At 18.5% G+C, this 18,904-nt stretch overlaps 1 protein-coding gene across 4 annotated transcripts in view; it reads left to right on the top strand.

Annotated features, from left to right (window-relative positions):
* Positions 1 to 18,904, top strand: part of LOC122720284 (low-density lipoprotein receptor-like) — an 89,863-nt gene that overhangs the window by 62,529 nt on the left and 8,430 nt on the right. For 2 of the 4 annotated variants that reach the window (XR_006347740.1, XM_043946882.1), the window contains exons 5-7: positions 2,984 to 3,106; positions 10,434 to 10,666; positions 17,391 to 17,595. Coding sequence is in view for 3 of the 4 variants with exons in the window: in XM_043946882.1 (XP_043802817.1) it covers positions 2,984 to 3,106; positions 10,434 to 10,666; positions 17,391 to 17,595 (561 nt within the window). In the remaining variant the exon portion in view is untranslated. The remainder of the gene's footprint in view (positions 1 to 2,983; positions 3,107 to 10,433; positions 10,667 to 17,390; positions 17,596 to 18,904) is intronic. The other 2 variants (XM_043946884.1, XM_043946883.1) reach the window with 1 other exon arrangement.

Here is an 18,904-nt window from a genome sequence, read left to right as displayed (position 1 = left end):
TCTCTCTCTCTCTCTCTCTCTCTCTCTATATATATATATATATATATATATCTTTAAATATTCTTAGAAAATTCATTGATTTTTCTTATTTTAAGAAATGTGTCACGCATTTTATTTTTTATAATATTTTTATAATTTCCAAAATAAAATAAATAATATAATAAATAAATAAATCATATTTATATATAGTTTATTTTTATTTTATTTTGTTTTTTTCATTGATAACAGAATAATTAATAAATTTTTAAAAAATTGAAAAAATAAAATACTTTTCAAACAATCTTAGATATTTTAAATAATTTTATGTTTAAAAATTGAAAAAAATATATCATAAAATGAATATATATATATATATATATATATATATATATATATATATATATATATCAACAATATATATCAAAAAAAGAGAACTAATATTTCATACAAAATATATATTAATATTTAATAGTGAAAAAATTTTATTACAAAAACATTATTGGAAAGATATTTCATGCATCGTTTATATACTATAAGGTTTTTATATAATCTGATATTATCTGAAATCATATTAATGAAAAATATAATATTGATATTTTTATATATTTCTTTTTTCATGTTATTTGAATTGCCAAAGTGTGCTACAAATATCATCACATATTACATAAAAATTAGTTAAACAAAAATTTCATAAATCTCAAAGAAAAAAAAATAAAAAAAATAAAAAAGATAGAAAAAGACACAAAAGTAGTCTTCCTTTAAAAAAAGAAAGAATGAAAATAAAAAGAAAAATTATGAAAAAACGATATTTTTCCTAAAAACTCACAATATGAGAAACAGGATTATTCGAATCCCAGTTTAATATCGCGATATACTAATATAATAAATTTGTGTCACTGATAAATCTTTTGCGAACTTTAGTTTATTTGGTTTATTCGTGCGTGGCATGTCTCGAATTGTTGTCGAATGAAAAATGATAAAGCGATTGCTATCGAAAGGATCGGAATCATGCAGTGAAACGGAGTTCGAGTGCAGCACAGGGGACTGCATACCGAAAAATTGGCTCTGTGATTTTCATCGCGACTGCACAGATGGGATGGACGAGAAAAATTGTGGCAGTAAGTTATCGATAAGTTCTAAGGTTGATTGTTGGAATCAACAAGGAACTAAAGAGAAAAAGAATGAAAAAAAGAAAAAACTACGGAACACATTCGATAAGGAAGAATTATTCACGTTAGAAGAAAAAAAGGAAAGAGAATCTTGGAACTCGGTTTTGAAATCGCAAATTGCATCCTTCAAATTATTGAATTTTTTTTTTTTTATTAAAGCAAAATCGTGATTAGGATATTGAAAGAAAATAAATTGTTAGAAAAAATAAATATCAATTTTGAATTCCGTATTTCGAAATTTTCTAAGTTTTATAAGTTTCATAGAATTTGTAAATTTTTTACTTTCTTAACCATATATTTTTTTTTACTACTAATCGTATGTTTTTCTTAAATTATTTGATATAAGCTTAATAAAATGATGAAATGTTTCCATTCTAATTTTTAGAGGTGTTTTCATTTTATTTGGTGTTAATATTTCGCTGATCTACAGTAAAGAATCGTTGATTAATATTTAAAAAAAATAAAAATACATATATAATATTCAAAAAATGTTATGTTAAATTAATATAATATGTAGATACTTAAATAGATAAAAAAGATAAAATTTTTATATGTTTTCAAATTAAAATTATTTTACTTTATCCTAGTTAAGTTTTCTTTAATTTTAGTATAAACATATATATTATATATACATATATATTATTTTTGAATTGTAATTTAATATAATTTAATGTAATTTAATTTAATAGAAATATATATGATCATAAATAATATTCAATAAAATTATAAGCATTTGAACAAAATATCGAATGTTATTATATGAGTAGTAGTAGCAAAAAAAAAAAGTAAGGCTGAGTTATATATATATTAAGATAATTAAATTAACATAAGAAGAATGTGAAACTTATAAGTTCAAATTTTGATAAAAAATAATTTGTAAATATAGATATAAAAGAAAGATAGATATAAAAAAGGAATGTAAATTTTAATAAAGGAATCTACGGATAAATTAAAGATATCATAAAATAATTTATTCACAATTTATAACAAAATTTTATTTTTTTAATTTATAATTTTTTTATTTATATAATATTATAATAATATATATATTATTTAATTAAATTTGTTTTTTAAAAAATTGTTCGTTTCAATATATATCAACTCATTGTTTCAGAAATATTTTATTTTTTATTCTTGTTATTAATAATTATTATTTATTCATTATTTCGTATATTATATTCCTCCTTTTTATTTTTTTAATATTTCTTTAAATAAATAAATTAAATTGATTAAACAAACAGATTTGTAAATCTTGTATTTAATATTTTTTATTTTTCTGTATGTTTTTAATGTTTTACGAAATATTTTTTTAATATTTTGTGAAAAATATTTTGTACATACAATATTTTTTTTAGTATTTTTAATACTATTATATACTAAATACCTTATAACATGAAACCTAATAATATGAAAATAAAATAGTCTTAACAATAAAATATTGACTATCGAAATACTAATTATCAACATAAAATAATGAAACTTAAATTTATGTTCAACAACATGTTTTAGTTATGCATCATCAGATTAAAGAATGAAGGTAAAATTTTTCAAAATGTGATTTTATTTCATAAATGATGTATAAAATACTAAAACGTATTTAAATTGTGTAAAAAATTTTTTTCTATGTATTTAATATGTAGTTGATCTCAGGGATGCAATTTGTAGGTTCTTGAGACAATTCTTGAGAATGTGCATACATTTGACAAAAATAAAGCTCGTCAAACGAGTTGCATACGTACAACAGAAAGCAACATGGGATCTATAACCATGATTGGTATGGTTGGCACTTTGTTACAAAATGAAAAAACGAGATCCAATCGATTGTCATCTTATAGGGATGAAGAATTGCACGGCGGATCAGTTCACGTGTCACTCTGGGAATGGCGAGTGTGTGGCACTCGCATGGATGTGCGACGGCCATCAAGACTGTTCGGACGGTTCAGACGAGGCTGAGTGTAGTAAGATTCTGCACGGGGATTATTTTACTTATGCTTATTCATTTTTTATGCATATAACATTTTTTCTCTTTACACATTGATTGCCAATTTGTTGTTTGAATTATTATTTTAAATTTCATTTTTTTTTTATATTATATTATATCATCATTTTTATTTTTATATTATCATTTTTCTTTTTAAATTTTAAAAAAAATCTTTCACTAAAAATTTTTAAATCTTAATAGAAATAAAATGATAATGATGAAATGATAAAATAATAATTAATTCTTATTTTATAAATATCATTTAAAAATGAAAATATTAATTATTATTAAATAAAAAATTGCATAAATAAGTATATATAATGAAGAATGTCAATAATAAAGATTAGATATATGTAAATGAATTTATAATAATCCATAAAATTATGATATTTTGATGATTAATTAAGTAGAAAGATGGAGAAAAAAATAAAAGAAACAATTTTTTTTTATTATTTGAAAATATAACTAATTCACATATATTTCTATTTAAATCTCTGCAACTTGAATTGTTTTGGTTACGAAAAATAAATATCATTTTACATAATGTTCATTATGTAAAATATAAAAAAATACATAAAATTGAAATGAAGTATTCTTAAATTAAGATTAATTCAAATTATTAATTATATTTCCGATTCAATTATAGATATTAAAATTTAAAATTTTTTTATGGCAAAAAATATAAATTTATTATTTTCTAATATATATTAACTATATAATATATCAAAAACATTTCAAAAGTATTTCATATGTTTATAATAAAATATAGATAATATATTTATCTATAGATAATATCTATAGATAATAGATTTAAATTGCTAATATTATTATTTCCATTATTATTATTATTTTTCTATATATATTTATACTTTGAATTCTATTCTATTGTTGAATGAAATATTTTCAGGATCATACAAAGAAATAAATACAGTATAATAAAACGCGCATGCGCGCATATACACACATACTTTTATTTTTAATTTGAAATTTAAAATAAAATTCAATATGAAATATTTTATCTTTGTAATTTAAAACATTTTAAAGTATTTTAAAGATTATATAATATTTTTTTAAAAGTTATAATTAAATTTATTAAAAATAATCTTATTAAATATTATAATAATATAATATAATAATAATAATATATATAATAATATAAATATTTTTTAACAAAACTTATAAATAATTCGAAGTTTACTAATGAATATTAAATATCACTAAATATTTATCAGTAATTATAAAAATTAAAAATATCAAATATTGCTATTTAATCATAGAAAATGTTTTATAATCTAATATTTTAATTTAACAACTATCAATCAATAATCAAACAATTATTGCTAAATATTTTATTTATCTAATAATTAAATCTATTATGGATAATATAATTTCATATTATATCGTATTATCAACTATATTAGCCTATATTTTATGAATGAAGTACAAGATCGGAAATAAATGATTCTAAAGTATATTATTTATTGTAAAATGATCTTAAACTAAGTAAATAAAATTGGCAATCAATGTGTTAATTTCTTTAACTCATGATTGATAGATTATAACTAAAACGAATTAAAACAACCTAATATATTTTTAACATATAACATATAATATATTTGACTTGAATGAAATTCTTCGCTTTGATATTTTATTTTTGATTTGTAATATTAAATTTGATGTGCTAAATTCATTTTATGTATTAAATTACAAAGTATGTAATGTATGTAAGAAAAAGCTAAATTAATCGTTTAACTATTTTCGAAATTTTTTTAATAAATTAAAATGATATTAATGTAAATATTATATATTTCAATTAAAATGCATACTTTGCAAACTTGTTTCATCAGGATCAAATTGATCACAATTTATATATAATAATAACATATATATTATATATATAATAACATATATTTTATTCAGTCAAGAGTTAAAATATATATGACAGACTTCATGATGAGCATGCTTCCCTTCTTTTTTTATTCTGTACAATTTTTGTCAAATTAGAAAATTTTTATTCTATTTTTGTTCTATTTTTTTTATTTTGTTATTTTTTGCTTGAAAAAATAAATTCTATTAGATTTATGTTAGTAAATATTCATATTCTTAATATTTTATTGTAAAATATGCTTACATATAAAATGAAAAATTAAATAAAATATACAGTAATAGAAAAAAGTTTAGAAAAATTATTTTTTTAATAAATCGTATATTATAGATAAGTACTATAAATATTATAAATAAATAAATATTAAATTTAGATAATAAATAACCAATAATTTATAATTGATTTTAATTATATAACTTAATTTATTAAATATCTATAATATAATACAATGATATAATATAATATAATTTATTTATCAAGTTATTATTTTTATATAAATTTTGTCTATTATTTCATAAGATAGATGTATTTAATTTTTTCATACTTAATAATTTATTATTACATAATTTTTCTATTCTATATCTTCATTTATTAAAATTTTAAATATTTCTATATTTAGAATAAATTAATATTTGAAAAAGTGATCTCTATTTATAGAGATAGAGAAATAACGAAAAGTTTACAATTGATGAAATTATTATACACAGTATACACAATTTATGATGAATATTTGGATTTATATATTTGATTTTTTATAAATAAGCAATCAAGATATGCTTTATAAAACATATATATATATATATATATCTTTAAAAATTCTTTTTAAAGAAATTAATATTTTCTAATTATTATAAATTTTTTGAGAATAATAAATTTGTAAATATTGAATCAAAGAAAAATTAAAAAAAAAAATTAAAATCACTAAAGTACATGAAGAAAGATAAAGATTATACGAAAAAAGAAAAAAATGAATTAATTATAATAATTGCATGAAAAGAGAAGCAATAATTGAGATTATTATTGCTATTTAACTTTTGTATTTTAATGATTAATACGGAATTCCATATGCTTGGTAATCGTTGCACGTTGTATGCTTTTTTCTAATTAATAATTGTCGCATGTTAATTTCACAATGTAAATCAGATATTGTGGCATCTTCGCTGTCTTTTATTCTAAATGTAATTATTATCATTATGAGAATCATTCTTTTCAAATTAATCTCCCTTAACATGCTGAATCTTAAATAATGCTATTTCCTTTTTAATTTTTCAATTACATTCCAACATTTTTTTTTATTTCTTTATTTTAAAAATACTATAGTAAATAAAGTAGTACAAAAGATATTATTAAAGATATTATTAAAGATATTATTAATTTCTTTGTTAATGAAAATCAGTCTTTTTACATATAAATAAAAATCATAAAGGAAATTTAATAAATAGTTTTATATCATAAAAAAATTGTATAGTTTAACAAATTTTTTTCATAAAATATTTTCATAACAAAATGTTAAATTAAAAAAGAAAGATAAAGATTATACGAAAAAAGAAAAAAATGAATTAATTATAATAATTGTAATTAATAATTATAATTAAATTACTATTATAATAATAATTTGTATTATATATATATATTATATATATAATTATAATTAATTATTATAATAGTAATTTAAATAAAATAATATTTTATAAATACCATAATTTTATATATATTATATTTTATTCTTTTTTTCTATTATTTGAGAGATCTCAAAAGATTTGTCGATGAAACTCAAAATATTATTGCGAAAGCAAATTATGCAAATAAATAATTTCCTTTATCGTAGAGTAACATTAAATCATACCGAAACAAATTTATTATTAAAACTTTTTTTCCTTTCCGAAAAGCATCTCGTTTTTCTGGAAAAATTTAAATAACTAAATCTTCGTAGCTATATTGTACAAACTACAATATATTTTCAAAATTTTTCGTCGAACTATGTCATTAATTTTATCTTCATTATAATTTTTCATATTTTTTATTAACATGTTCATATTGTATCTGTTATTTCTCTTTCTTTTTTTTCATTTTTTTCAATAAAAATGAAAAATATTATCATCAACTCTTTGTGTCAAAATAATTATTTAATTAAATAATAATTATTTAATTATTAAAATAATTACTACATGCATAATTAATTATCAATGATAGGAGAAATTTAAAAAATTGTAAAGTAATACAAGAATAAATTTTTTCAATATTTTCAATATTTGAAAAAAATATTGATTTTGAAATTAAAAAATTTTATAATATATGTAACATAATGTAAAATATATAATCATAAAAAAAATTAATCTTTCAAGATTCTACATATATATACATATCTAAATATTGATATATATGTATATTGATATTTTAGATATGACATTCTATTCGAAATTTTATTTCATTTTCAATTTTAATCCTTCTTAATTTTTTCTTAAATAAACCATATCATTCATGTCGAATCATAAATTATTTTTCTTGCCCTCAACAGATCTTTAATAATTTTGGGATATTTAAAAATTCTCTTACTTCTCTTACATCATGTTATTCTTTATTAAATTAAATATTTGAAATTATTTTTAATTTTTAATAAAAAAAAACAATAAAAAATCAAATATCTAATTTGCTTTAATGAAAGATTATTATGTAAAAAATATTTGTTTGCGTTATAATTTAATTGAATAAAATTTTTTAAAAGGAATCAACTTAAATATATTATCGATTATAAGAACATAAAAATATTCAAAATATGAATAGTATTTGAAACTATCTTATTAATTATATACTATTTAAGTAAAATATCGAACACTGTTCACTAAATATTAAATGGAATAATAAAGTGCAATAGTAAAAAATTTAAAATAAATAATAAAATTTGAATTATAAAAATTATTTTCAAAAATTATTTTTAGAAACAAAAAATTTCATACCAAAAACCATAAAGAGTTGAAAATGATGAAAATTTTTATTTAAATAATCATACTTATTGTTGTAGATAATTTCACAGTTTTTTAATTTCAATGGGAATGATTAATATTATGTGAGTATTGAAACAGTCGATTTTTCGTTCGTCCATCGAAATAATTGCATACTAAAAGTCACGTACTTACAATTTGAGTCTTTAATTTATAAGTAATGAACAAACAAGTAATAATATTTGCTTGCTCGTCGATCAAGAGAATAATAACACGATGCTAAGAAATTTATTTCTTCTATTATATTTTTTCGAAAATGTAAATACACTTCCATAATTTAGTCTATATGAAATATGACAGTAATAAAAAAAAAAAAAAAAAAAGAAAAAAAAATTAAATTGAATAATCGAACGAAAAATCAATGTTTATGTATGTCATTCTGAATTTTTGTTTTAATATTTGTCTTATGAATGTTCAAATAAAAATATTGTATATATTTTTGTATTTTTAAATAGTAATGTGTTTTTTTAAATATTATATAATGTTTAAATATTAAATAATTTTTTTCTTTATTATTAGAATTCTTTAGAAAATGTTAGAAAATATCTATGATGACAATGACAATGAATGCAAAAGTTTTAGATCATTCATCAAATAACCATTTTTCGTTTCTATAAATAAGGAAGATATTATGATATGTGATATTTCAATTTTAATGTCATTTTTTAAAAAACATCTATATATTTATGTATCATGATCATTTAATAATAGTGTTGAATAAATTTTTAATGAATATACTATTTTTTCTATTTTGTTTTCAATATTTTAAAATTGGATTATATCTTTTTTTTTGGTTTATTTAATAATTTTTTTATTTAAATAATTTCATATATATTAAAATTTAAAATTTATGTATAAAGATTTATTTTAATATTACTATTTATTCTAATGATAAGAAATTACAATAAAAAAAATCTTGAAAATAAAAATTAAAGATATATTTATATTTTTAATAATAAATGTAAAAATATTTTTTATTTATTAAAATATAGTTTAAAAAATTATTAATAATATATTATTTAAAATTATTTATAGAAATTATATAATTGTATAATATATTAATGATATTAGATGATCTAAAACTTTTAATAAGACTCTATAGTGTAATTGAATGTCATATATAAGAATAAACGAAAGAAGCATATTAATAATTTACATTGAATTTCTTACAAATCATTGAATCTTAAATAAGTTATATTTTTACAGAAATAAAGATAAAATTATAAAAAACTCGAACTATTTTATTAAATTGAAAAATGTAATATTTTATTTTATTTTAAACCATGAAATCTTAGCGAATTGCAAAAATATAAATATTTCTGTCTTACATTAAACTTTTTTATAAAATTAAATTCTTTCCGTGCTAAAATTCTTCTGACAAATAAGAAAAAAATTTATTTGCATATAATTATACTTTTTACTTCATAAGAAAAAAAATTTCTTTAAAATTTATTAAAAAAAAAAAATGTTTAAAATGTTTAAAATGTTTTAAAATAAAACATTTTAAATGATTTCAATTAGCGTGTAATTAAATTTTATTTTATTAAAAATAATAGGATATCGAATTTTTTTATTAGATAGAGTAAATTCTTTAAATATGCACAATAATTCTTAAATTATTTAAAACTTAAAAATTATTTAAATATTTATAATATATGTATACTGTATGTGCTTGTACATGCTTGTATTTATAATAATATTCCTAAATTTTAAGTTAATTAGTTAATCATTATTTTAAGTTAGTTTGTGATTTAAAAAATATAATCATAAAAGAAAGAATATAAAATAAAGAAAGAATATGAAGGATTTAATAAAATAAAAAAATATTGTAATTATAACTTTGTCAAAAATGAAACAAATATAGGAAATAATAACATAAATATTTATTTATATTATATTATATATATTATATATATATTATATAAATAAAAACATAAAGTATAGTACATACATTTTATTAGTAGCAATATTATATTTTAATATTAAAATATATAAATATTTTTATTAAAGTGATTATCCAAAGTTCTTTCAAGTGAAGCATTTTAACAATAATAATTAATTTAATAATTGAATTGTTATTTTTCTTAATAACAAAGAACATAGAAAATTCATTGAGATAATATAAATTACAAATATTATTAAATTAATAATTTCAAAGGCAATTTCATTACAATCAAAAGATAGTTAATTCAACATTAGATATTTTATCTAAAGAATTTGATTCAAAGATAATATTTAAACTAATGAAACTAAAATGCTTCTTTCGATTTCTATTTAAATTTCTATAAGATTTCTATTAAGATTTTATATTTAAATTTAACTTTCATATTAAAAAATATAAATGATCGTTGAATATAAGTGATTGTTTTTATTATATCATGTTTATTTTATATTCTCATAAAACATCTTTTCTCTAGATGATACCTGTCGATCTGATGAATTTACTTGCGCAAACAAGCACTGCATTCAGAAAACGTGGGTATGTGACAGTGATGATGATTGTGGCGATGGCAGCGACGAAAAAGATTGCAAACCAGTTACCTGTAGTCCATCGGAATTCGCCTGTTCAGATAATTATTGTATAACATCTCAATGGAGATGTGATGGTGATTTCGATTGTCCTGATAGACGTGACGAAATTGGATGCAAGGTAATTCTAGATAAAATATTTTATTTTAACATAGTTATAATAAACTTTTCTTATACTATGATGTGTATTATAGATTTTTGCTTTGATTAAAAGTTTTTTTAAAATAATAATTTATTTTGTTTATTTTAAATTTTATTTGAATTGATTAAATTTTGTTAATTAATATGTTATAATTAATTATTTTAATATTTTGTTCTTGTATTATTTCAATTATCCAAATAAAAGAACAATTTTGAATATAAATAATTCTGGAAATTTTAAAATAGATAAAAAAATTATCTTATAATCATTCTTTTCTAAATATTTTCTTAATAATTATTTAATAATATTATTAAGAAGAGTAAAATATTAAACAAATAAAATTCTACTATTAGAATATTATTTATAATATTAATATTACTAGTAATATGACATTATGAAACTAACGTAATGATACACAACATTGTCTGTTAACTTAAAAATAGGTTTTTTTATGTTATAATATAGTTTCAAAATTATTCTTAAGAATATGATAACAAAGATTTTTTAAATATAAAATTTCTTCTTTTTTATCAAAATATTTAACTTTAAAAATTTATAAAAGTTATTTATATAATTTATTATATGTATATTTAAAAGTTTATATTAATTATATTTTTTAGATTATTTAGATTATTTTTTAAAAACATAATATGAAAAATATTTTATTAAAATCTGAACATTAAATATAAGTATAATTTATTTATAAAATTTTTAATTAATTTAAAATGACTTATCTGATAATTAACATAATTTAATCAATAAAAAAGTTCTAATACTATATATGCATCATATGAAACAGTTAAAATTAATCTTATATAAAAATAAAATATAAATTAATATTTGATTAATAATATTTTAAATATAATAATTTATTCAGAGATTCTAAAATATATTTATATAATATATATCATTTTTTCCATTATGTCATATTTATATTGATATATAAAATATTAATATATTCGTGAGGTATACTTTTGATTTATTAGGGAATAAATTATAGAATGATTTGATTAATAATAAAAAACATACAATAAAAAAGAATATATTTAATAAAAGAAATAAGAATAATCTGTTATTATATAGATTATGTGGGTCAGTCGATGCTTTTGTTTTACACTAAGCTCACATGATATGTCGCATCGCACAACGCAATGATCTAAAAAGAAGGAAAAGATAAAATAGAATCGAAATAACAATCGCATTTAGTCACACCAAATTCATAAACATCATCCTTATACACATAAACGCAACTTTCTCTCTATGAATATCTTTGTAAAATTATACATTCATATCGGATAAATCATATTTATATCTCTTTAATACTATTCTGAGATACCAAATTCTGAAATTTTTGCTTCGATAATGCTTTTATAAGTAGGTTGGCTAATCAATTATCTATTTTTTTTTATTCTTTTTATTTTATATTTTTTCGCAAGTAAAAATAAATAATAATGGCAATTGCATTATCATAATAATGGCAAATTTTGAAAACAATTACTCTACAAGAATTCATACAAATCATATTACTTCTTATATCAGCAATTTTATTGAAGTTAACATTGCAGAATCTATAGATACTGCAATCGAAAAACAATCTATGATTAAATTTATTTAATATTTTTTCCGCATAAGTCTTTTGAAACATTTTTAGAATTCTCTATTTCTTTCTATTTGTATTCTGACAAAATATTTAGCCTTAGAATATTTTATTTTGAGTATTTTACTGAAATTTAAAAGTAAATCATTCATTTTTAAACGATTATTACAACAAATTATACCATTATCAAAATATAATACTACATGCATAATTAAAGTTTCTGAAACCAAATAATATATATAGGCGTTAATTTTAGATTGTAATAAACTGTACTCATATATAAATTCATTTATTTTTCCATTATCTATGTTTTGATGCTTATTTTAGTTCATACAAACTTTTTCTTAATAAATAAACACGATCATCTACCTCGAAATCAATTAGTTATTTCATATAAATAGTTTCTTTTAAATTATTTTTAAATTACCATACAGAAATGCAATCCTCATATCGAATTGTCATTTCTATTTCTTCATTCATTACAATAATGACGGATAATACTAATCTAATAGTATCATATTTTATGATTGGAGAAAATCAGTTTTTAAATCAGTAATCAATATCATTCTTTTGTGCATAATTTTTAACGATGAGTCTAATTTTGTATTTACAAATTGTTTCATCTATTTTATAATTTTTTTTTTTTTTTGAAAATCCAATGATTTGAAATAATTAATATTGTTTAGTCTTGGAATTAAAACTTATGTTTTATTTTCTTCAAAAGATTCAAGTTCTTTATTGATTGCTTCTATCCGTTTATCTGAATCTTCTGCTTCTAACGTTTCGTGGACTATTTGTTGATTGTTGATTCGCAAGCAACAAAGAAATGTTTCAACTATTTCAGAATGCTAATACCGAACATCTTTTATGAAGCAGATAAAGATTTCGAATCGATTGTCAAGGATTTTTTGTTTTCTTCAATATTATATTCATTATATTTCAAGGATTTTTTGTCAAGGATTTTTTGTTTTCTTCAATATTATATTCATTATATATCAATTCATTCTTATTGACTTCATTATTCACCTGTTCATTTATTTTATCTACCTCATTATCAATCTTATTAAACGTAATTATTTCTGTGTTATTAGATTTTTTATTGAAAATAAAATTTCTACAAATGTAATATTTCTTTGTAACAAAATCGAATAATCGATATTGTTTTCTTTGCTATTTTAATTTATCATCAAAAAAAATTTTTTTAAATCTATCACTTGCTTCTTTGATGATATTTCACCATCATACCATTTTTCATACGGCATTGACCTTTTTAATATTTTGGTAACTGTTCGATTTTTAATATAAACATCTGTAGTTGCTGCATAATCATAGCCCATAAATATAGATTACTTTTTGCAACGTAGACTAATTCAACAATTGATCTATTTTGTTTCTCGATAAATTTGTGCACACAATATTGTTATCTCAATGTTTTTCAAAAGTAAATAATTTTTGAATTTATTACAAAATTTTTTTCTTCGATCAATTTTGAATTTTTTTATATTATATCTATCCGCTTGTATATCAGCATAAAATTGTTTCAAATAATTAAGAATTTTGTTTTAAGAAATAAACATAGCATGATCGTCCTTCAATAATAAGAAAAAATTCTCCAATAGTTGGCTCATTTTACTGATTTAGATCGGCATGAAACACTTCTTCTGCATTTTGACGTTGATAGATTGTCCTTTTGGAAAAGATATTCAGTGTTGCTTGACATATACACATTCTTCACAAAAGATATCATTTTTTAGCATATCGATCTTTAAATCTTGTATCATTCGAATTTATTATATGTAATGTAACGTTTTAAAATTTATATGTTTTAATTTTTTATACCACTGTTCTGGTGTAATATTCATTAATATATTTGCTTTTTCTACAAGTGCCGTTTATTGTTTATATAGTTTATTATAATTTATATTCTGTTATTTCTTATAATTCTTATAATTTATAGTCTGTTATTAAGTTTATCTTCCTTGACAATTAATTGTTTTTATAAAAATATACATTTTGTTTATTATCTTCAAAAATAATTCTCAAATTCTTTTCCAAAAGTATATCCAATCGATAACAAATTTTTCTTTAATTGCGATATGTATAATATTCCACTGATTGTATGACTTGTATACATTCCATTAATATTTACTACTTCAATTTATTGCCTTTTTACATATAATTATTTATATTACTTTTAACATATAATTATATATTATTGCCCATGTAAATATGTATTTTTTACGTATATTTTTATATTTTTGAATTTTTTCCTGAAAGACATATGTTTTGTAGCATCCGAATCGGTAAACTAAGTTCATCATTCTTCATCTTTCATTTGAGAAACATGTTTTATTAAACAATTCAGCAGAATTAGAATATTTAATATTTTTGTTTTTTTTTTTTTTCATTCTTTTGAACAAGGATTATTCTTTTCCACCTTTTTCAATGCATAATCATAAGCTCAATATCCAGATTTTCTAGAAATGACATGTTATTTCTTATTTCTATTTATATTAGAATCACGGAATATAATTCTTTCAATATCTTCTCGTATAGGCTTTTTTTCTATTCCTTTACAGGATATTTACAGGATTGTCTTGCATTTTTCTTCGTTTATTAAGTAATTTATTAATCAATATGTTTATTTGTTACTCAATATTAATATTTGTTACTCAATATTTTATTCTACTTGTGATACAGCATATCACAGCTGTGCAAATATTATTATATTTTTCTATTAATAGAATTTTTCTAATGACAGCAGGATCTTTTTGTTTCAGATCTATATCTTTAAGTTGTTCTAGTTGTTCGAAACTATTCTTGAAATGTGATTTGCGAATTCATTTTTACATTTATAAATTGATCCAAAAATACTTGTACTGATTGATCACTTTTCTCAGCATATATATATTCTGTACAATTTTGCCCATTTATGCCGTGTTTTACTTGATTTAATTCACAACCCTTCATCAAAAAAGCTAGAGAAAAACAGAAAGCTTCAATATCTTTTTGAATCCATGATACAGTATCTGTTTTATTTTCAAGCCTGAGAATTGAACCATTGATATACATTTTTAGTTTATTTAGTTTATTCTTCATCATGTAAATTTGCATTTACATTTGCATTTCCACAACTGATAATTTTATCCACTAAAATGAATATAGTAATATAGTTTTGTTTCAACCATTTTTATTTTATTTTTAATTTTTAATTTTAACAAAACATACCTTTACACTGAATCACAAAATTTTACAACAATATACTTCTTATTTTTTTTTCAAGTATCAAATTCACAACACGATAACATATAAATATAGGCCCATAACTTATTAGAGAATAGATTGTGGAATGATTTGATTAATAATAAAGAGCATACAGTAAAAAAGAATATATTTAATAAAAGAAATGACTATATCTTAGACTTATCTATATATAGATATGGATTGGTGCCGATGCCTTTGTTCCATTACACTGAGTTCATTATATTGCATAGCGGTTCAAAAAGGAAAAAAGATAATATAAAATCGAAATAGTGATCGCGCCCAATGATATCATATTCACGCAAATATACAAAATATGAGTCTCATCATATAAACTTATACATAATATACACAATATATACATATAAATTTATACAAAATATAAACACAACAGGATCATTGTAGAAATCAAAAGAAATATAAAAATTGATATACAAAAAAATATCGGTAAATATGTATTTGTTTAGTTATAACTAATTAAATTTGTATAAAGATAAAACGAAATGAAAACAGAGAAAGATCACTTTGTGTCTGCTATATTATATTTTGTTTTTGCATCGCTTTATTTAATTAATAATTTAAAATTAATTTAAAATTATAATGTAAATAATGTAATAAAATCTTAAACGATATTTTTGTAATCAATTTTATGTTTGATGGAATCGACTATTCAAAATATGTCCCACGAATATATTAATATTCTGTATATATTTGTATATATACTATTATAATAGTATAATATATTATAATAGTATAATAGTATAATACTATTATAATATATATACTATTATAATATATATATACTATTATAACTAGTAAAATTTTATTTATTCATTTTTAATTCCTGAATTATAAAAACTTAATATAAAAAAAACATTTAACTTTAAATCTTTTTATTTGTATTTTTTCATCATTATCAAAAAATATAAAATATTATACTTATTGATAAATGTATCTTTGCTTAAATACACGAACATTCTATTAAATATTGAACAAATTATGATGCTATATTAATTTCTTGTAATAAAAGAAAAATTTTTTTTCTATTTCGTAATTTGAAGCTCCATTTTTCGGATAATTGTTTAAACTTTCAACTTTTTTTTCCAATATATATTTTTTTTTCATTCGAATCATAAAATGATATAAATATGAAAATGTCTAAAAATTAATGTAAAATCTTAATATTTAAATTGAACAAGATTTGAAAATTTCAATAATTCATATAGATAATCTCTTTATTGATATTAGTATATTTCTGAAATTACATCTGTTTTTATATCAATTAATTTTTACAATTAAATTTTCTATATTCATTGATTATTATTATCGAATAATAATAAATGAATAATAAATAAAAAATAAATAAAATAAAGACTTTGAATTTAATATTGGTAATATTGTAATTTTTTAATATAAAAATTTCAATAATTTGGAATGATTTCATCCTTGATATTTTTTTATTTAATATTCGTATTTATGAAATTATATTCATTTTTTTAATCAATTAATTTTTTAATAGTTAAATTTTTTTTTATTTCAACTATTGTTTAAATACTGAAAAAAGATCATTGTAATCTTATTTATGAAAACAATTCCCTTTCACATTTATTAATTCTTATAGTCATTTTTATAGTTTTAATAATTTTCTATATCGATTTTTTATATCAGAGAATTTATAAATAATAATAAATAATAATAAATAATAAAATAATAATAATAATAATAATAATAAAAATATAATAATAAAACTGAAAAAAAAAGCGATTTATAAAATGTAAAAAATTATATAAAATAAAAAATTTACTTTCTTTTTAGTATGCAATCTTTAGTATGAAATCTTTTTAGTATACAAATGGAGAACGCCATGTTCATTGCAATAAAAAAGGAGAGTTTGATTGTGGCGATGATTTCTCGTGCATACACGAAAGCTGGGTGTGCGACAGGGAAAAGGATTGTCCGAATGGAGCTGATGAATTGCCTAAAGTGTGCCACAATTTTACATGTAGACCAGATCAATTTCAATGTCAGCATATTCGTAATTGTATATCAGGTAATTTAAAAGAAAACTTGATAAAATTTTTTTCTGTAATTCTATATAATTTTATAGATATATCAAATATGTAAATTCGGAGTATTAAAAAAAAAAAATAAATAAATAAATAAAAATCTTATTTATAGATTATCATAATTTATAGATTAATAAGAGAGTTAAATAAAAAGTTTTTATATTCTTTTAATTATATATTAAATATCTATTTATTGTTATGTTTTCAGAATTTATTTATATTATGTATTATTATGTATTCAAAATTTATTATATTATAATGTATTATAATTTATATCCGTTATTTTCTATTACCATAAATCAATATTTTGCATTTTTTTTTCAACTCTCTCGAATTCTTTATAAAATTCTTCAGTATTTAAATTCTTCAAATTTTGCAAAAATTATGTTGATTGAAAATAAGTAATTTTAAGCAATATTATTGAATTTTTTATAAATTTTGAATTTTTTTCAATTCAAATGATTTCAAATAAATAAATCGAATAAATTTATAATAATGCACTTATTTGAAAAAGTAACAAAAAATTTTTATTTTGAAATATTTACTTTAGAATACTTAATAATTAAACAAGATAAAATTCATTTTAGAAAACTATTAATTTGTTTTATCTATTTTTATTATTTTCATTTCATTACATTATAATGAAATGAATCGGAAGTTAGATAAATATTTATTTATTCGGAACTTATTTAAAGTTACGAATAGCTATTTTATACATATATTGTATATATATATATATATATATATATATATATATATATATATATAATTATTAATTAAATTTTTATTGATTGAAAAAATAATTAATTAAAATAATTAATAATTAAATTTGAAGATTAGATTAAATTAGTAATTTTATTAACCCTATTTATTGTGAGTATGAAACATTCATAGGATAAACTTAAATCATGAATTATATTATATTTATATCTTTATATTATTTGTTATATTTAAACATTTATATCATTTATATCATGAATTTTTAAAGTTAAACTTATATTTTTTGATTCTACTTGTTAAAAATACTGATAGATAAATAAATAAAATAAATAAAATAAATAAAAAAATAAATAAAAAATTAATGCTCCTATAAATTAAACTTCAACTATTATTATATTTATGTAGAATAAAATATATTTTATTTAAAATATATCTATATTTTATTTTATAAAGTAAATTCAAGTAAGATGGTCTTTTTAAAATCATCAAACTAGTGCAACAAAAATTTAACTGATATACAAAAAAATATATTTGCAAACGTAAATATATATAAATTTATAATATTAATTAAAA

The sequence above is a fragment of the Apis laboriosa genome, unplaced genomic scaffold (assembly GCF_014066325.1).
Source record: "Apis laboriosa isolate Shangri-la unplaced genomic scaffold, ASM1406632v1 scaffold122_cov146, whole genome shotgun sequence".
NCBI lineage: Eukaryota > Metazoa > Arthropoda > Insecta > Hymenoptera > Apidae > Apis > Apis laboriosa.
This window is presented reverse-complemented; position numbering and strand designations above follow the sequence as displayed.